The 21,922-nt window shown below is 45.1% G+C and overlaps 1 protein-coding gene across 1 annotated transcript in view; it reads right to left on the bottom strand.

Annotated features, from left to right (window-relative positions):
* Positions 1 to 7,341: 7,341 nt before the first annotated feature.
* LOC134934540 (putative nuclease HARBI1) overlaps positions 7,342 to 21,922 on the bottom strand; it is a 29,123-nt gene continuing 14,542 nt past the window's right edge. Inside the window, exons 2-3 of the mRNA XM_063929963.1 lie at positions 7,993 to 8,743; positions 7,342 to 7,908 (exon numbers count right to left, since the gene is read on the bottom strand). Of these exons, the coding sequence (XP_063786033.1) occupies positions 7,472 to 7,908; positions 7,993 to 8,743 (1,188 nt within the window). The 3' untranslated portion in view covers positions 7,342 to 7,471. The remainder of the gene's footprint in view (positions 7,909 to 7,992; positions 8,744 to 21,922) is intronic.

Raw genomic sequence — 21,922 nt, 5'->3', positions numbered from 1 at the left:
CAAATGCCCCCACAGTGCAAGGTATACAAATGCCCCCACAGTGCCAGGTATACAGATGCCCCCACAGTGCAAGGTATACAGATGCCCCCACAGTGCCAGGTAAATAATTGCCCCCACAGTGCCAGGTAAACAATTGCCCTCACAGTGAAAGGTATACAAATGCCCCACAGTGCCAGCCAATTGCCCCCACAGTGCCAGGTATACAAATGCCCCCACAGTGCAAGGTATACAAATGCCCCCACAGTGCCAGGTATACAGATGCCCCCACAGTGCATGGTATACAGATGCCCCCACAGTGCCAGGTAAACAATTGCCCCCACAGTGCCAGGTATACAAATGCCCCACAGTGCCAGCCAATTGCCCCCACAGTGCCAGGTATACAATTGCCCCACAGTGCCAGCCAATTGCCCCCACAGTGCCAGGTATACAATTGCCCCCACAGCAGCCAGTGCTGCAGCTGCTTACCGCTGCTGCACTGCTGCTGCTCCTCCTCCGGGCTGTGAGGGATGGGGGTGAGAGTGCCGGGCGCGGCAGCGTATAGCGTTCAAACCAGCCGCCGGTTCGTGAGCCAATCAGAGCTCGCGGACTGGCGGCTTCTGATTGGCTGCCGGTCCGCGAGCTCTGATTGGCTCACGAACCGGCGACTGCTTTGAAGTCCGCTATACGCGCCGCGCCAGACACAGCCGTGCTGGCGGGCGCCCGGCGCTCTCAACCCCGTCCCTCACAGCTCTCCAATCCTGACAGCTGAGACGCGCTGCCGCCGGACTGAGCGGCAGCGCGTCTCAGTGACCGCTGGACCGGCCCACGTGGCCATCGGCCCTTCTGGCATTTGCCAGATGGCCAGTCCGGCCCTGACTGCCTCTAATACATGTAACACATACACTGCCCTCTAATACATGTAACACATACACTGCCCTCTAATACATGCAACACATACACTGCCCTCTAATACATGTAACACATACACAGCCCTCTAATACATATAACACATACACTGCCTCTAATACATGTATCACATACACTGCCCTCTAATACATATAACACATACACTGCCTCTAATACATGTAACACATACACTGCCTCTAATACATGTATCACATACACAGCCCTCTAATACATGTATCACATACACAGCCCTCTAATACATATAACACATACACTGCCTCTAATACATGTATCACATACACTGCCCTCTAATACATGTATCACATACACTGCCTCTAATTCATGTATCACATACATTGCCCTCTAATACATATAACACATACACTGCCTCTAATACATGTAACACATACACTGCCCTCTAATACATGTAACACATACACTGCCCTCTAATACATGTAACACATACACTGTCTCTAATACATGTATCACATACACAGCCTCTAATACATGTAACACATACACAGCCCTCTAATACATGTAACACATACACAGCCCTCTAATACATGTATCACATACACTGCCCTCTAATACATGTAACACATACACTGCCCTCTAATACATGTAACACATACACTGCCCTCTAATACATGTAACACATACACTGCCCTCTAATACATGTAACACATACACTGCCCACTAATACATGTAACACATACACTGCCTCTAATACATGTAACACATACACAGCCCTCTAATACATAGAACACATACACTGCCTCTAATACATAGAACACATACACTGCCCTCTAATACATAGAACACATACACTGCCCTCTAATACATAGAACACATACACTGCCCTCTAATACATGTAACACATACACTGCCCTCTAATACATGTATCACATACACAGCCCTCTAATACATATAACACATACACTGCCTCTAATACATGTATCACATACACTGCCTCTAATACATGTAACACATACACTGCCCTCTAATACATGTAACACATACACTGCCTCTAATACATGTACCACATACACTGCCCTCTAATACATGTATCACATACACTGCCCTCTAATACATAGAACACATACACTGCCCTCTAATACATAGAACACATACACTGCCCTCTAATACATAGAACACATACACTGCCCTCTAATACATAGAACACATACACTGCCCTCTAATACATAGAACACATACACTGCCCTCTAATACATAGAACACATACACTGCCTCTAATACATGTAACACATACACTGCCCTCTAATACATGTAACACATACACAGCCCTCTAATACATGTAACACATACACAGCCCTCTCTTACATGTAACACATACACAGCCCTCTAATACATGTAACACATACACTGCCCTCTAATACATGTAACACATACACTGCCCTCTAATACATGTAACACATACACAGCCCACTAATACATATAACACATACACTGCCTCTAATACATGTAACACATACACTGCCCTCTAATACATGTAACACATACACTGCCCTCTAATACATGTATCACATACACAGCCCTCTAATACATATAACACATACACTGCCTCTAATACATGTAACACATACACTGCCTCTAATACATATAACACATACACTGCCCTCTAATACATATAACACATACACAGCCCTCTAATACATGTAACGCATACACAGCCCTCTAATATATATAACACATACACAGCCCTCTAATACATGTAACACATACACAGCCCTCTAATACATGTAACACATACACTGCCCTCTAATATATATAACATATATAGAGCAACCTTACACATATTACAAAATGCCGCTGATGTCTCCTCCAGATCCACAGCACAGAGCCGTCAATATGCCGGTTACCGCATACATTACCCCCACTGGCACAGCAGTCCTCCCGGCAACTCGTGTGGGGGGGCCACAAGAGAAACACACATGGAGCACTCCGGATAACTACTCTGCCCTTGAAGTTATTCCCCTCCATGTCACTCAAGCTCAAGGCTGCCGCTTTGACGAACAACCGGCTGCTGGTGCTCCCTCCGGCAGTCACGGTGTCCTCTCATACTTGCCCGCTCTCTCTGCTGCCAAACACCTCCCAAAATCTTAGCCAATTGGCAGGCAGAATAGGATTTTTAAAAACCATTAACAGGCGCAGCAGCCACATTGTTTTGTGTCCCTGATGCTCGGGGCCCCTATGACCCTTGGGGCCCGGGACGGGTGTCCCCTTTGACCCCCCCCCTGTTGCTGGGCCTTAGTGATTGGAACACCAGTTTAACATCTAACCGGGTATTTGCTGTCTCCCTATGTGACAAGCAGTTGCTCTAACCAAGGGGGTAATTCAGATCTGATTGCAGCAGCAAATTTGTTAGCTAATGGGCAAAACCAAGGGGGTAATTCCAAGTTGATCGCAGCAGGAAATTTTTTAGCAGTTGAGCAAAACCATGGCCCTCATTCCGAGTTGATCGCTAAGTTTTTCGGTCGCACAACATATTCGCAAAGTTGCGTTAATGTAGTAAATTTGCGAACCTCCGCCCTCAACGTATTTTTGCAAATTCGCACGCAGTATTACACAAAGTGGGCGTACGCCAAATGACATCGCAGTAATGCGAAACCATCGCAGCATTGCGAAACCATCGCAATAACACATATTTAATCGTAAAAATACTAAGTTTGAGTAGATTTACACATTTTACCGTAAAAGTGCACACTTTTAAGGTAAAACGCACCAAAAAGTTTTTTTTGGCTATTAAGTGAAATTACACCTTTCCTTTTAAAGTCCACAAGCCCTTTTCAATTACGAACCCAATTAGTGTAATGATTGATAATGTTCCTAAACAATTAAGTCTGTAAAAAAAACCAGATTAACACTTTGTTGCCATAATTGCCCATCAACATGTAAAAGTGTAAAATAGTTTTTGTTTTTTTTTCACTTTTTTTTTTTTTAAAAAGGTGTTGTTTGTGAATGAAGGTTTTTACATGTTTCTTAACACAATAATCCCCTGTATTTTTTGGTAAAAATGTAACGTTAGATGTGTGTAATGTTTTTTGCAAACAAATTCTGCCTGCCAATCTGCTGATCCTTTTTTGCATTAATAAACACAACACCCGGTTAACTTTAATCAACTTTTTTTTTTTTTTTTTGGTTAATATTTTTTTTTTTTTTAAACAAATAATCAAAATCAAGCAAATTTTTGCAATTGGTCAACACAATTCATTATTCCTTGCAGGTGTAGGCGCATGGTGTAAAGAATCCCGGATAAACTTGTAGGATCTCCAACTGCAACATCTGAAATTAAGATGCAACACAAACATTAATAACTTAATTACATTAATTATTATCCAAGCAAGGCGCAAAGCACACTTAAATGCTGGCATGTCCAAACTGCTGGACTCCAGCTGTTGTGAAACTACATATACCAGCATGCCTTTACACAGTTTTGTGGTCAGGGAATGGCAAAGCTGTGTCAGGGCATGCTGGGATGTGTAGTTTCTCAACAGTTGGAGTGCCGCAGTTTGGACAGGCCTGCTTTAATGGCAAAGTTACTACATCCTGCCTGTTTTATGGTACAATCATTAGCAGAACACACAAGCCTGCTCAGCCTTTTTATCAGATTTTAAAGTGTTCCAGACCATGTGTTAAATTTACTACTATGTGAGTTATATTTAAGATGGAACGTTGCCCATAGCAATCAAGCAAAAATATGATTATTATATTGTAGAAGTGGATCCCAATTTTTAAAGTATAATCTTATTGGTTGCTATGTCCGACATCCCATGTTAAAGATAACTACCATCTTCGTCAATGTTACACCATGTTGGCATTCATTCCCATTTGTTGTTTTATTTGTATTTTATTTTTAGGGGGTTGGTCCTGCATCATCACACTGCATATCCACATCTTCAGAAGGCCAACATATCATAGCATTCCCACACTCCCTGAAAGCTGCCCTTACTAAATAAGTGCAAACAGGTTTGAGTAGAACAATTAGTAATTTTGAGAATGTAACTTTCACACAAAAAAACAGTGTGTCATTAGGCTGCATAACAAAGTGAAGCATGTGATTTGTAAGTGTAAATATTCAGACTACACAGGCCCAAGTGTAAAAGGCAAACAACATACTAAACTCCACTCAGGTCTAACTGTTTACCAGAAAAACTAACACATATAAACCCTGTTCTCCTGGCAACCCTGGCTACCTAATGAGTGTCAACCTAGAGTGGACACACAAAACATTGCACACATACACACTGTACATATAATGACACTCACAAATTTGTCAAGGCAACATGTACACCATGATGAAATTTTCAAATATTTGTCCAGGGTCCAAGAATTCTAACAGTACAACACTGCATGTTTTGACATTGTAAGTGTAAGTGGGTAATCATTTTTTTCATTATAAAACAAAACTTACTTTCCACAGCAACCTCAAGACTCCCGGACCGGTCTGCAGGGGCTTCCTCTGCCCATTCACTGGGTGGGGATGTTGGCTGGATGGGGGAAGGTGGCTGGATGGGGGAAGGAGGAGGGATTGGGGAAGGAGGAGGGATTGGGGAAGGAGGAGGGATTGGGGCAGGAGGCTGGATGGGGGAAGGAGGCTGGATTTGGTTGCCAATTTCAGAGGGGGGGTCTGATTGAGAGGGCGAGGGGGGCGGAGAGAAAGTTAAGGCAATAGAGGGTGTGGGGGGTTCAGATTGGGATGTAGAATTAGAAGGAGAAGGGGTATGGGAAGGAGGAGAAGGGGTCCCAGAAAGAGATGGAGAGGTGTGGTGAGAAGGGGAATGGAAAGTGGAGTGGGCCAGGGAAGCTGATGGGGCCTGGGAAGCTGAGGTGGACTGGGAAGATGAGGTGGACTGGGAAGCTGAGGGGGACTGGGAAGCTGAGGGGGACTGTGAAGGGGAGGGGGAGTGAGAAGGGGAGGGGGAGTGAGAAGGGGAGGGGGAGTGTGAAGGTGAGGGGGAGTGGGAAGGGGAAGGGGGTGGTGAGTTTTGCCGTTGTTGTTGTCCTAGAATGATAATTGTGTACAAATTTTGTAAACATGAGAAATTACATAGTAATCAATTTCTTTTCTCAATGTTCTGTTCAATGTTAAATGTTTTTTTTTTGTAATAGCAAAGCAAACATGTTAAGATCCTCTTCATGTTGGCCACAGCAAACAAAATGAGTCCAAATTTTTACTTTGAAGCTCATTCCTTCATCTAGTCAATTGAGTCATAGTGATTGGTCTAGGCAACAGATTACTATTCCAGGAACCTTATTATATAGCCAGCACTGATCAAGTTTTTTGGTTCTTTTTCCTGCCTGCTTCTTATTTTTTTGAAACATGCACTTGTTTGGTGTTACTTTGCTACAGTCAGTACTGTTTTCCCTAACCACACACAGTGTCATAATTTCCAAAAAAGGACACAGCAGGTTGCAATTAGCCTACCATTTACTGTAAAATGATTGAAATTCCAAGGGGATTACAGCAGGAATTTCGTTTGCAATTGGCCAAAAGCATGTGCACTGCAGGGGTGGCAGATATAACATGTGCAGAGAGAGTTAGATTTTGTTGGTTTGAGTAATTATGGGCAGGGTAAATACATGCTGCTTTATTTTAACAATGCAAATTTATATGCAGATTTAACATACCCCACCCAAAAATTACTCTCTCTGCACATGTTACATATGCTTCCCCTGCAGTGCACATTGTATTGAACAATTGAACCATAAATTCCGGAAGCCCTAAACTTGGAAAAACACCCATTAGCACAATTTTGAACCAAAACATTATGTAAGGTAACTTACTTCGTGTATGCAGAGCCCGAATTTGCTGGCGGATCTCCGCCAACAAATCTGGAGTCCTCCTACGGAGATCACTCCACCTCCTTTCTAGCTGGATGATTGTCCGCCTGCTGCGGACGCGAGTCCGCAGCAGGCGGCGGACCTCCGCGTAGGCCTCGCGCTTCACCCGATTGGGGATGAAGCGCCCAACGCGGCCTACGCGGCGGTCCATCACCGCAACCAGCACGCGGAGCTCCCGCCTGGTGAACGGTGCTGCACGCATCATGGCAATGGCGTTTTCCTTATTTGGGCATATATTTATAGTGTCTGTTAGCATGTGATTGGTCAAAAATCTATGTTGTCATTTCTAATAACTTTATTGCTCTAAGCAATGCTGTGAAGAGCAGAGTGTTATTTGGCACGAGCGGAAATTCGCATTAGCAGAAGCGAAAATGTTTTGAACACAAATTTAAGAAAACAAAACACACACAGAGACACAGACTTTAGATAAAATTACTATCCATATCTGTGTACTCACCACAGTTCGTGTGTTCATTCAGCTGGACAGTCACAAAGTGTGAAACATTGAGTATCATTTGTTTGTGTGTTTGGTTACAGAATCAGGATTTGAGGATATAAAATAAATAAGGACACTATTTATTAACATTACAGTATTTAAATTTCTAAATAAACATTGTAAGCTTAACGTGTTTTTGGTTTTTGTTAAAAAAAACAATTACCCATTCCAACACAACAAAAGCCTTACCCAATCACTTTACAAGATCATACAAAATGCAATCATGGTTTAAAAAACATAAGCATACTGTGTTGTATTATTTCTGCAAATATAAAATATAAAAACACTATACCTGAAATATTCTGCAACAATTCTTGCCCTCACTTGGCTCCCCCTCCGTGTCACACTCCCCCCACCGAAGCGTGGACCAACCCCTGGCTCCTCATCAGGCAATTCCTCTGCCTGAGGAAGCTCTACACTACTCCTTACCGCGATATTATGTAGTATTGCGCACAGGACCACTATTTTACTTGCCATCTCCGGCGAATACATGATGTCGCCACCAGTGCGGTGGAGCACATGAAACCGCCCTTTAAGGACACCAATTGTGCGCTCCACCAGCTGCCTAGTGGCAGTAAGCGCGGAGTTAAATGCCATCTGTGGTCCTGGCCTGGGATTACGGTAAGGAGTCATGAGCCAGGGGGTGCAAGGATATCCACGGTCTCCTGTTGGTAGATAATCCAATATTTCAAAATAGTATATTTGTCAAGTTATTTTTGATTGTTTCAAAAATTAAAGCAAAAACTCACCCAATAACCACATGTCTGCTCGTTGACTTGATCTTAATCTCTGCCATATCCCTGATTGTCTAATGACATATGCATCATGGGAACTTCCAGTAAACTTTGCATTCAGGGAAAGGATCTGTAGGGATGGCCCACAAACAACCATTACATTCAGAGAATGAAACAGTTTCCTGTTTCTAAAAATTTCTTCATTATGTCTTGGTGGCTGAATAGCAACATGTGTGCCATCCACAACCCCAATAACATGTGGGAAGCGACTACCACCTTCCGCAAATTGCCGCTTCACCACATCTAGGGCACCAACATCCAAAGGCATATCAATGAACTGCTTCACCCGCTTTAGGAAAGCCTGGCAGACACGCCGCAGGACCTTACTGAACTGGCCCTGCGACATGCCAACCAGGTCTCCCACAACATGCTGATATGAGGCTGTAGCCAAAAAATGTAACACTGCAAGGAATTGTGTCAATGGTGGTATTGCTGTAGGATACCGAATTTCAGACTCCAGATCACTCTCTATTATGGAGAGAGTGTCTAGGATTAGATGTGGTGGCAGCCGGTATCTACGCACCACCACATCATCTGGCATCCCAAAAAGTAGGACACGGGTTCGGAAAATTGGTGGCCTAGCACGCCTCCGTTGCCTTGGTTGATGAGGAGCCGGCTGTGGTTGTGGGGCTTGCGGTTGGGGTGGGAGTGCTGGCGTGGGTTGGGGAGGTAGGGCTTCTGCTGCAATATATATTGACATCACACACTTTTTAAAAAAAAAAAAACAAAGATGAAGAATACAAAACTAAAGTTTGACAAATATACTACAATAAAATGCTTTGACAAATGTGGTGTCAACTTACTGCAGGAGCGTACATTTTTTCTGTGTTGAATTCATGTCCAAAATGTAAAAAAAATTGGCAAATAACAAATAAAGAACAAATTTAATTAAAAATACATATGTTATTTTTACAATTTCCAAAAAAAATTTATGGGTACATTTCTCTGCATAAAAAACTTCACTAACACCAATAAAAAACCACAAACAAAAAATAATAGGCATTTAGTAGCTAGACCAGGAAAGACAAACACTACTTTGCAGATCAATCCTGGTAAAAAAAAATTTGGTTTAGCCAAAAGGCAAAAAAAAAAAAAACTCAACTATTTTACAAAACACAAACAGGCACCAACACAGGCCAAGGACACTTACCTGCTCAAAAAGAAATGAAAACTTGGTGTTCCCTAGCACACCAATCCAAATAAATCTCAAAGGGTTATATGACCCAAAAACAAGCACCTACAAGAGAACACAAATGATAGTCACAAATAACATACAGACCATTAAAACAAACAGCCACCAATACAGGCCAAGGACACTTACCTGCTCAAAAAGAAAGCAAAACTTGGTGTTCCCTAGCACACCAATCCAAATAAATCTCAAAGGGTTATATGACCCAAAAACAAGCACCTACAAGAGAACACAAATGATAGTCACAAATAACATACAGACCATTAAAACAAACAGCCACCAATACAGGCCAAGGACACTTACCTGCTCAAAAAGAAAGCAAAACTTGGTGTTCCCTAGCACACCAATCCAAATAAATCTCAAAGGGTTATATGACCCAAAAACAAGCACCTACAAGAGAACACAAATGATAGTCACAAATAATAAGCACATGTTTATTTTCACAAATGGACTTGCCAAATATATATGGGATTAAATAATTAAACAAAAAAACATTAATAAAACACTTTGACTTCCAAAAATTAACAATAACATTTCCACAATACTCACAAACGAAAAATTGCATAAACAATGCAACACTGTCTATATTCCAAACGCAAACGAAAGGACAAAGGTATGCTTGACAATTACTCACTCTGCAAATTCCACTAGCACCTTCACGCACAAGCCAACAAACAAATGAAACTCCAAACTACCTACACTCACAGCGTGCAAACTCGGCCCTTAAATAAGCAGTGCAATCATTCACCAGATTAATAGTGTACACCTGTGTGAATTAACGATTCGCACGTAGGTATATAAGCGCACACACCTCGGCGTACACGTCATCACAAACATGGCTTCTCGTGAGCAAATCGCAGCAGAGCTAGACCGCATTGCAGAGCAGCAGATGGCATTGCAGAAACAACGCTTAGAGTGGCAAAGGCGCTTGTTAGAATCCGCCTCTGCGGATGTGGAGGCAGGACCTAGTACTCTGCAAATTTCTGCTTCTGAACCTCAACAATTGAGTGTGGATACCCTGCCACACACACATAGTGAGCCAACTGAGGGAGAATTGACTTTAGCCACACAAACACAGCAGACAGAAGCTGCTAGTGAGGAGGAAGATGGAGATGAACAACAAGAAGAAACCTCACAGGCTACCTCCAGACGGAAAAAAAGACAGCCTGCATTCACTAAGAGGGAGTTGCGTGTCTTGGTCACGCAGGCCATGGCCAAAATACATAGAGGGCCAAAAAACATGGGTGCTGCTTCAAAAGAACGCATATGGAGAGACATCACAAAATCTGTTAATGAAGTTGGCTCTGTCGTCAGAACATCACAGGAAGTGAGACGACGGTAAGTGCATCTTGACAATCCATTTTCTGTGCTAAGTTGATCAAAAAATATAGTTACATATCATGTTCTGTCTAGCAAACACAAGCAGAACATGTGTGCTATATATTTTCTACAACCAATAATAATACTCAACTTTGTCCCTCTTTCACAATACATATGTAGGTGGGCTGACTTCAAATCCCGCCTGAAGGCAAAGAGGGCTGCGGAGTGGAATGCCTCAAGGGCTACAGGGGGTGGACCACCTGTCGCTGTGGAGTATACTGACTTGGAGGAGATGGCGATGGACTGTGTCAGTTATGAGGAGGGCCAAGGGGTGTCTCATATGGACACGGACCTGCCTGAGATTCTGACGGGACATGACTTGGAAGGTAAGTTTACACATTTATTTGTCTGTAATTTGAACTGTATTTAGAATCTTTTACTAATTTATACTCCAACTTTTTCCCCACACATTCTTCTATTTGCTTGGCACAAAACACAGCACAGGGGGGTGAACAGTTTGAGTCACAGGCCGGTTATGTGGTTGAGGCTGAGGTGGAGGGACCTAGTGGGTCTGGCAGTGTGGGCCAACAAAACCCACCTATGCAGGTTCCTACTGGCCCCCCCACCCAACCCTCTGCTATCCCGGAGATCCTGCTTGAAATTGCTAGGTATGGTGAGAGCCTAAACACATTTCAAGACGGGGTCATCCGGGAGGTAAGCCAGATAGCTGTCCGGCTCACTGAGATCCGAACCTGTGTTGAGCAAGGTGTTGCTCAACTCTGCCAAGGTCTGGCAGAGATCAGGCAGGCCCAAGAACAACTGGCCTCCTCAAACCAAACCCTTGCAAATAACATCTTGCAAGGGCTCCAGGCCATCGCTGTCTCCCTTGCCCACAGTGGCAGAGAGCCAACCACATCGGCTCCCTCCCCTGCCCCTGCCCAGGAAGAACAGGCCACTGGGCAGGCCCAACGAAGGTCACTCCGCAGACCAAGCAAAGAAGATCAGCCTCAGGCGGGGAGAAAAAGAAGAAAGTGATGTCTCTCCAGATGGGCAGCACCCATGTTTTTGTAGTTGCCTCTATGTTATTTTGGAGTTGGCTTGTGTGGCCAGAATGAATCACTCCCTCTTAGTGAAATGTCTTTTTTCTGTTTGGAGGAATTGTAGCCTGTGAGTTTCTTTTAACAAACAACAGAGCCATCTTCCTCTCACTAGTGTGCTGTGTATTGTTGTGTTTGTGTGGTGGATACTAATTCTTTTTCATTTGGTATCAAATTTGTGTGTGGCAGGGTGTGTAATATGTTTAATTTATGCATTTAAAAGATACTTTTGTCAGAAGCAGAAATTTGCAGAGTACTGAGTTCTGCTATCTAATTATTGTCAGTGCCATCTGCTTGGTGCTTGGTCTATCTCTGCCTGTGAGACTCATGTGGAGCCATGTTTAAATGTTGTGTAATATTCTTCCCGTAATAAAAAAAACATATTACAAATGTGTGCAATTTCTTGAAGGTAATGCATTAGCAAAATCTTAGTTAACAAAAGATTAGGTCAACATATAGACACTTGGTGACCAATCTGCTAATTCTCCTTAAAATTGTAAATAATTTAAAAAAAAAGGTATGCTTTGCACCACACTTTAATGTCCATATTAATAAAACAGACACGACAACTTGATTAAATATCTTTGGTCAACATGACATCATTGAAAACATTGACAGATATTATAAACATATATTAGTGTGACTTTTAAAACTAAATCATAGTGTATGCTGCATTATGTGGGTGTTGGTTAATTGATAAGAATGTAGCAGAATTCTATAACTTTATCTAAAAATGTAACTTGTTTGTATTTAGTAGTCTAACACACATTAAAACATTTCAACAAAATGCTTACACACCAAGGTAAACACAAATAACAACCTTATTTGACAGTGTGTGAGATTAATATGTGAGTAGAATAAACATGTAATGTGTGTTCAGTCAATTGGTGGTTGGTAACTTTCATGTGCTCAGTAATTAACAAGTAATTGGACATCAGATGAATGTGCTCTCCAATTAACTGCTAATTACTGCATACACACTTGTACCAGTACTTCGCAAATGTAGAGTAACTGCAGACCTACTCTGCTGCTGCGTGAATGGTGCTACGGTTTCCTATGTTAGTTTTAACAGCGACAATGTTTATTTGCGAAAACAACGCCCAATGCTAGTTGCATACTCCCACACAGTACGCCCACTTTCACGCCCATGTCGGAGCATTGCGAAGTCTCGCCTCCGCCACGCCCACGCCACTCCTCGTTTTCGTTTGGCAGTTACGGCTTTTTTTTTCCAAAGTAATTTTGCACAGTTGTCGTACGTATGTCGTCGCGCATGCGTAATCACGCATTTGCGCATGCGCAGATACTTACATTTTGGACATTTGCGATGCGATGACTCTTAGCGATCAACTCGGAATGAGGGCCCATGTGCACTGCAGGGGAGGCAGATATAACATGTGCAGAAAGAGTTAGATTTGGGTGGGTTATTTTATTTCTGTGCAGGGTAAATACTGGCTGCTTTATTTTGACACTGCAAATTAGATTGCAGATTGAACACACCACACCCAAATCTAACTCTCTCTGCACATGTTATATGTGCCTCCCATGCAGTGCACATGGTTTTGCCCAACTGCTAAAAAAATTCCTGCTGCGATCAACTTGGAATTACCCCCCATGTGCACTCTTGGGGGGACAGATATAACATGTGCAGAGAGAGTTAGATTTGGGTGGGTTACTTTGTCTCTGGGCAGGGTAAATATTGGCTGCATTGTTTTTACACTGCAATTTAGATTTCAGTCTAACTCTCTCTGCACATGTTATATCTGCCCCCCCACACACACACACACACACACACACACACCTGCAGTGCACACGGTTTTGCCCATTAGCTAACAAGTTTGCTGATGTGATCAGATCTGAATTAGGCCCCCAGTCCCATGTATGGAAAAGACCACTATTAAAGACTTCTGATACTATGTAGATAACAGCAATACTACTGAATCTGTGAGAATGATTTGGATTACTACACTACAAAACTTAAGACAGCTACATGCGTGTTGGCAAGACTGCAATTAACTAAGGGGGTAATTTAGATCTGATCCATACTTGCCGACATTCTGGCTGCTCTCTGCGGGAGAGAGCAGCCTGGTCGGCTCAGCAGGGGGGCAGGGGAGGGCTGTGACGTGGGAAGGAGGTGGACCGGAGGCGGGACGGGGGTGGTGCAGGGGCGGGATGGGGAGGAGTTTCGGTGGCACATCCTTTAAACCACGCCCCCTCTCTGTAATGCCGCAATCCCCGGCATTGCACTGCAGGGGGCGTGGCTATGATGACGCGATTCAGCAAGAATCGCGTCATCAACTGCCCGGACCGCCCACTTTACACACTAAGTGGGCAGACGGGCAGGGGGACCCCTGATTCCGGGAGACTTACCTGCTCTTCCGGGGGGCCGGGAGGGTCACCCGATTTTCGGGAGCCTCCCAGCCATTCCGGGAGAGTAGGCAAGTATGATCTGATTGCTGGGCAGCAATTTTTGCAGCCCTGCAATCAGATAGTCGCCGCCTACAAGGGGAGTGGGTTTTCGCCAGTGGTGTATCTATAATGGGTGCAGTGTGTGCTGTGCACATGGCACCTGAGTCCAGAGGGGGCCCACACTGCACTCCTTTCTTCTATATACAGTACTTACCTTTCTGGTGTCCGGGTGTGGACCCCCTCCTCTCCCGAGTCCCGCAGCAGCGCTGTTAGCACTCTGTCTGAGCACTAGACACTCTGGCACAGTGCCAGAGTCTACAGCACATGCGCAGGTCTCAGGAAAAATGGCCGCCGCGCCATTTTTTTGGAGACTTACGCATGCGTATGGGTCCCCTCCTCTCTAGATACGCTCCGGTTTTCTCTGTGCAGGTGTTGTATTTGCATGTGTAGAAGAGCTGTACAGACTGATTTTGTGCAGTCTCTGTGCAGCCCAGGACTTAGCCGCTGCAATCAGGCTGATCGGGGCCGGACTTGACGTCAGACACCCTCCCTGAAAACGCTTGATACCACCTGCGTTTTTACTGACACTCCCAGAAAATGGTCAGTTGCCACCCACAAACGGCCTCTTCCTGTCAATCTCCTTGCGATAGCCTGTGGAAATTGATTTTTTTGCACCATCTCGTCGCAGGGCACTAATGCATGTTGCTGCCGGGCAACACGCCGATGCAGTGCGGTGCATACGCATGCGCAGTTCGGATCTGATTGACCACTGTGCAAAAACACACAGGAGCACATCACATCACTCTGCATTAGGCCCTAAAATCATTGGGCTGGACTATGGGGCTGATTCAGACCTGATCAGTGCTGTGCATTTACCCACAGCAGCGATCAGATCTAAACTGCGCATGCGCCGGCGCATGCCAGACAGCCGAGGGCTGTCGTAGCCCAGCGATCGCCTCTGCCTGATTGACAGGCAGAGGCGGCCGCTGGGCAGGTGGGGGCAGGACGGTGGCATTTTGCAGCCGTTTAGGGGGGTGCGTTCTGGGCAATGCATGCGTGGCTGGACCGCCGGGGGGGCAGGCCGCGGCAGCTGCGTGACATCACACGCAGCCGTTGCGACCCGGGCAGCAACGAGTAGCTCCCTGTCAGCGCGCAGGAGCTGCGCTGGTAGGGTGCTATTCCTGAAGTACAAAAGTATCGCCGCTGTGCGATGCTTTTGTACTTCTGCCGGGGGGGGGGGGGGGGTTGGGCCTGACTAGCGGGGCGGACTAGTAGTGATGAGCGGGTTCGGTTTCTCGGAAACCGAACCCCCCGAACTTCACGCTTTTTACACGGGTCCGAGGCAGACTCGGATCTTCCCGCCTTGCTCGGCTAACCCGAGCGCGCCCCAAGCGTCATCATCCCGCTGTCGGATTCTCGCGAGGCTCGTATTCTATCGCGAGACTCGGATTCTATATAAGAATATATATAATAATATATATATAATAATATATATCTATATAATGGCGTCGCCGCCATTTTCACACGTGCATTGAGATTGATAGGGAGAGGACGTGACTGGCGTCCTCTCCGTTTAGAATAGAAATAGATAGTGAGAGTGAGACACTTGATTTACTGGAGCTTAGGAGTACTCAGAGAGTGCAGAGTTTACTAGTGACTGACCAGTGACCACCAGTGCAGTTTTATTATTATTTAATATAATCCGTTCTCTGCCTGAAAAAAAACGATACACAGTGACACAGTAACAGTATACCATATCTGTGCTCAGCCTCAGTGTGCTGCATCATCTATGTATATCTGACTGTGCTGAGTGCTCACTGCTCACACAGCTTAATTGTGGGGGAGACTGGGGAGCAGTTATAGCAGGAGAACATATATTTAACAGTGCACACTTTTGCTGCCAGAGTGCCACTGCCAGTGTGACTGACCAGTGACCAGTGACCACCAGTATATTGTGATTGTCTGCCTGAAAAAGTTAAACACTCGTCGTGTGGTGTTTTTATTCTATAAACGCATTCTGCTGACAGTGTCCAGCAGGTCCGTCATTATATAATATATACCTGTCCTGCAGTAGTAATATATATATATTTTTTATATCATTATCATCCAGTCTATACTAGCAGCAGACGCAGTACGGTAGTCCACGGCTGTAGCTACCTCTGTGTCGGCAGTCGCTCGTCCATAATTGTATACCTACCTGTGGTGGTTTTTTTTTTTTCTATCTTCTTCATACTAGTAGTTAACTTTAGGAGTCTGCAGTGCTGACAGTGTCCAGCAGGTCCGTCATTATATAATATATACCTGTCCGGCTGCAGTAGTGATGTATATATATATTTTTTATATCATTATCATCCAGTCTATATTAGCAGCAGACGCAGTATGGTAGTCCACGGCTGTAGCTACCTCTGTGTCGGCAGTCGCTCGTCCATCCATAATTGTATACCACCTACCTGTGGTGTTTTTTTTTTCTATCTTCTTGATACTAGTAGCTTACTTTAGGAGTCTGCAGTGCTGACAGTGTCCAGCAGGTCCGTCATTATATAATATATACCTGTCCGGCTGCAGTAGTGATATATATATATTTTTTATATCATTATCATCCAGTCTATATTAGCAGCAGACGCAGTACGGTAGTCCACGGCTGTAGCTACCTCTGTGTCGGCAGTCGCTCGTCCATCCATAATTGTATACCACCTACCTGTGGTGTTTTTTTTCTATCTTCTTGATACTAGTAGCTTACTTTAGGAGTCTGCAGTGCTGACAGTGTCCAGCAGGTCCGTCATTATATAATATATACCTGTCCGGCTGCAGTAGTGATATATATATATATTTTTTATATCATTATCATCCAGTCTATATTAGCAGCAGACGCAGTACGGTAGTCCACGACTGTAGCTACCTCTGTGTCGGCAGTCGCTCGTCCATCCATAATTGTATACCACCTACCTGTGGTGTTTTTTTTTTTTCTATCTTCTTGATACTAGTAGCTTACTTTAGGAGTCTGCAGTGCTGACAGTGTCCAGCAGGTCCGTCATTATATAATATATACCTGTCCGGCTGCAGTAGTGATATATATATATATTTTATATCATTATCATCCAGTCTATATTAGCAGCAGACGCAGTACGGTAGTCCACGGCTGTAGCTACCTCTGTGTCAGCAGTCGCTCGTCCATCCATAAGTATACTAGTATCCATCCATCTCCATTGTTTACCTGAGGTGCCTTTTAGTTGTGCCTATTAAAATATGGAGAACAATAATGTTGAGGTTCCAAAAATAGGGAAAGATCAAGATCGACTTCCACCTCGTGCTGAAGCTGCTGCCACTAGTCATGGCCGAGACGATGAAATGCCATCAAAGTCGTCTGCCAAGGCCGATGCCCAATGTCATAGTACAGAGCATGTAAAATCCAAAACACCAAATATCAGTAAAAAAAGGACTCAAAAATCTAAAATAAAATTGTCGGAGGAGAAGCGTAAACTTGCCAATATGCCATTTACCACACGGAGTGGCAAGGAACGGCTGAGGCCCTGGCCTATGTTCATGGCTAGTGGTTCAGCTTCACATGAGGATGGAAGCACTCAGCCTCTCGCTAGAAAAATGAAAAGACTCAAGCTGGCAAAAGCACAGCAAAGAACTGTGCGTTTTTCGAAATCACAAATCCACAAGGAGAGTCCAATTGTGTCGTTTGCGATGCCTGACCTTCCCAACACTGGACGTGAAGAGCATGCGCCTTCCACCATTTGCACGCCCCCTGCAAGTGCTGGAAGGAGCACCCACAGTCCAGTTCCTGATAGTCAGATTGAAGATGTCAGTGTTGAAGTACACCAGGATGAGGAGGATATGGGTGTTGCTGGCGCTGGGGAGGAAATTGACCAGGAGGATTCTGATGGTGAGGTGGTTTGTTTAAGTCAGGCACCCGGGGAGACACCTGTTGTCCGTGGGAGGAATAGGGCCATTGACATGCCTGGTGAAAATACCAAAAAAATCAGCTCTTCGGTGTGGAAGTATTTCAACAGAAATGCGGACAACATTTGTCAAGCCGTGTGTTGCCTTTGTCAAGCTGTAATAAGTAGGGGTAAGGACGTTAACCACCTCGGAACATCCTCCCTTATACGTCACCTGCAGCGCATTCATCATAAGTCAGTGACAAGTTCAAAAACTTTGGGCGACAGCGGAAGCAGTCCACTGACCAGTAAATCCCTTCCTCTTGTAACCAAGCTCACGCAAACCACCCCACCAACTCCCTCAGTGTCAATTTCCTCCTTCCCCAGGAATGCCAATAGTCCTGCAGGCCATGTCACTGGCAAGTCTGACGAGTCCTCTCCTGCCTGGGATTCCTCCGATGCATACTTGCGTGTAATGCCTACTGCTGCTGGCGCTGCTGTTGTTGCTGCTGGGAGTCGATGGTCATCCCAGAGGGGAAGTCGTACTCGTAAGACCACTTTTACTACTTCCACCAAGCAATTAACTGTCCAACAGTCCTTTGCGAGGAAGATGAAATATCACAGCAGTCATCCTGCTGCAAAGCGGATAACTGAGGCCTTGGCATCCTGGGCAGTGAGAATCGTGGTTCCGGTATCCATCATTACTGCAGAGCCAACTAGAGACTTGTTGGAGGTACTGTGTCCCCGGTACTAAATACCATCTAGGTTCCATTTCTCTAGGCAGGCGATACCGAAAATGTACACAGACCTCAGAAAAAGACTCACCAGTGTCCTAAAAAATGCAGTTGTACCCAATGTCCACTTAACCACGGACATGTGGACAAGTGGAGCAGGGCAGGCTCAGGACTATGTGACTGTGACAACCCACTGGGTAGATGTATGGACTCCCGCCGCAAGAACAGCAGCGGCGGCACCAGTAGCAGCATCTCGCAAACGCCAACACTTTCCTAGGCAGGCTACGCTTTGTATCACCGCTTTCCAGAATACGCACACAGCTAAAAACCTCTTACGGCAACTGAGGAAGATCATCGCAGAATGGCTTACCCCAATTGGACTCTCCTGTGGATTTGTGGCATCGGACAACGCCAGCAATATTGTGTGTGCATTAAATATGGGCAAATTCCAGCACGTCCCATGTTTTGCACATACCTTGAATTTGGTGGTGCAGAATTATTTAAAAAACGAGAGGGGCGTGCAAGAGATGCTGTCGGTGGCCAGAAGAATTGCGGGACACTTTCGGCGTACAGGCACCACGTACAGAAGACTGGAGCACCACCAAAAACGCCTGAACCTGCCCTGCCATCATCTGAAGCAAGAAGTGGTAACGAGGTGGAATTCAACCCTCTATATGCTTCAGAGGTTGGAGGAGCAGCAAAAGGCCATTCAAGCCTATACAACTGAGCACGATATAGGAGGTGGAATGCACCTGTCTCAAGCGCAGTGGAGAATGATTTCAACGTTGTGCAAGGTTCTGCAACCTTTTGAACTTGCCACACGTGAAGTCAGTTCAGACACTGCCAGCCTGAGTCAGGTCATTCCCCTCATCAGGCTTTTGCAGAAGAAGCTGGAGACATTGAAGGAGGAGCTAACACAGAGCGATTCCGCTAGGCATGTGGGACTTGTGGATGGAGCCCTTAATTCGCTTAACAAGGATTCACGGGTGGTCAATCTGTTGAAATCAGAGCACTACATTTTGTCCACCGTGCTCGATCCTAGATTTAAAACCTACCTTGGATCTCTCTTTCCGGCAGACACAAGTCTGCTGGGGTTCAAAGAACTGCTGGTGACAAAATTGTCAAGTCAAGCGGAACGCGACCTGTCAACATCTCCTCCTTCACATTCTCCCGCAACTGGGGGTGCGAGGAAAAGGCTCAGAATTCCGAGCCCACCCGCTGGCGGTGATGCAGGGCAGTCTGGAGCGACTGCTGATGCTGACATCTGGTCCGGACTGAAGGACCTGACAACGATTATGGACATGTCGTCTACTGTCACTGCATATGATTCTCTCCCCATTGAAAGAATGGTGGAGGATTATATGAGTGACCGCATCCAAGTAGGCACGTCAGACAGTCCGTACTTATACTGGCAGGAAAAAGAGGCAATTTGGAGGCCCTTGCACAAACTGGCTTTATTCTACCTAAGTTGCCCTCCCACAAGTGTGTACTCCGAAAGAGTGTTTAGTGCCGCCGCTCACCTTGTCAGCAATCGGCGTACGAGGTTACATCCAGAAAATGTGGAGAAGATGATGTTCATTAAAATGAATTATAATCAATTCCTCCGTGGAGACATTGACCAGCAGCAATTGCCTCCACAAAGTACACAGGGAGCTGAGATGGTGGATTCCAGTGGGGACGAATTGATAATCTGTGAGGAGGGGGATGTACACGGTGATATATCGGAGGATGATGATGAGGTGGACATCTTGCCTCTGTAGAGCCAGTTTGTGCAAGGAGAGATTAATTGCTTCTTTTTTGGTGGGGGTCCAAACCAACCCGTCATTTCAGTCACAGTCGTGTGGCAGACCCTGTCACTGAAATGATGGGTTGGTTAAAGTGTGCATGTCCTGTTTATACAACATAAGGGTGGGTGGGAGGGCCCAAGGACAATTCCATCTTGCACCTCTTTTTTCTTTCATTTTTCTTTGCGTCATGTGCTGTTTGGGGAGTAGTTTTTGGAAGGGCCATCCTGCGTGACACTGCAGTGCCACTCCTAGATGGGCCAGGTGTTTGTGTCGGCCACTTGGGTCGCTTATCTTAGTCACACAGCTACCTCATTGCGCCTCTTTTTTTCTTTGCGTCATGTGCTGTTTGGGGGGTGTTTTTTGGAAGGGCCATCCTGCGTGACACTGCAGTGACACTCCTAGATGGGCCAGGTGTTTGTGTCGGCCACTTGGGTCGCTTATCTTAGTCACACAGCTACCTCATTGCGCCTCTTTTTTTCTTTGCGTCATGTGCTGTTTGGGGGGTGTTTTTTGGAAGGGCCATCCTGCGTGACACTGCAGTGCCACTCCTAGATGGGCCAGGTGTTTGTGTCGACCACTTGGGTCGCTTATCTTAGTCACACAGCTACCTCATTGCGCCTCTTTTTTTCTTTGCGTCATGTGCTGTTTGGGGGGTGTTTTTTGGAAGGGCCATCCTGCGTGACACTGCAGTGCCACTCCTAGATGGGCCAGGTGTTTGTGTCGGCCACTAGGGTCGCTTATCTTAGTCACACAGCTACCTCATTGCGCCTCTTTTTTTTCTTCTTTGCGTCATGTGCTGTTTGGGGAGTAGTTTTTTGAAGGGCCATCCTGCGTGACACTGCAGTGCCACTCCTAGATGGGCCAGGTGTTTGTGTCGGCCACTTGGGTCGCTGAACTTAGTCATCCAGCGACCTCGGTGCAAATTTTAGGACTAAAAATAATATTGTGAGGTGTGAGGTGTTCAGAATAGACTGAAAATGAGTGGAAATTATGGTTATTGAGGTTAATAATACTTTGGGATCAAAATGACCCCCAAATTCTATGATTTAAGCTGTTTTTTAGGGTTTTTTGAAAAAAAACACCCGAATCCAAAACACACCCGAATCCGACAAAAAAAATTCGGTGAGGTTTTGCCAAAACGCGTTCGAACCCAAAACACGGCCGCGGAACCGAACCCAAAACCAAAACACAAAACCCGAAAAATTTCCGGTGCTCATCACTACGGACTAGCCCTGTGCTGGGCGTCTCCCCGCATGTCAGGGAAGCTAAAGTTAGCACATCTACGATCAGGTCTGAATCACCCCCTATGGCGCTTGGACAGTTTTAAGACTGATTGCAGTATGGTATTCAAAAAGGGCCATTAAATAAAATATGCTTGTACTGTATGTGGTCAATTTTATTGCAATTTATTTATTTGAATTATTAATTTATTTTAATGAACAGTATTTGTGAATACATTTGTTGC

This window comes from Pseudophryne corroboree, chromosome 6 (assembly GCF_028390025.1).
Source record: "Pseudophryne corroboree isolate aPseCor3 chromosome 6, aPseCor3.hap2, whole genome shotgun sequence".
Lineage (NCBI taxonomy): Eukaryota > Metazoa > Chordata > Amphibia > Anura > Myobatrachidae > Pseudophryne > Pseudophryne corroboree.
This window is presented reverse-complemented; position numbering and strand designations above follow the sequence as displayed.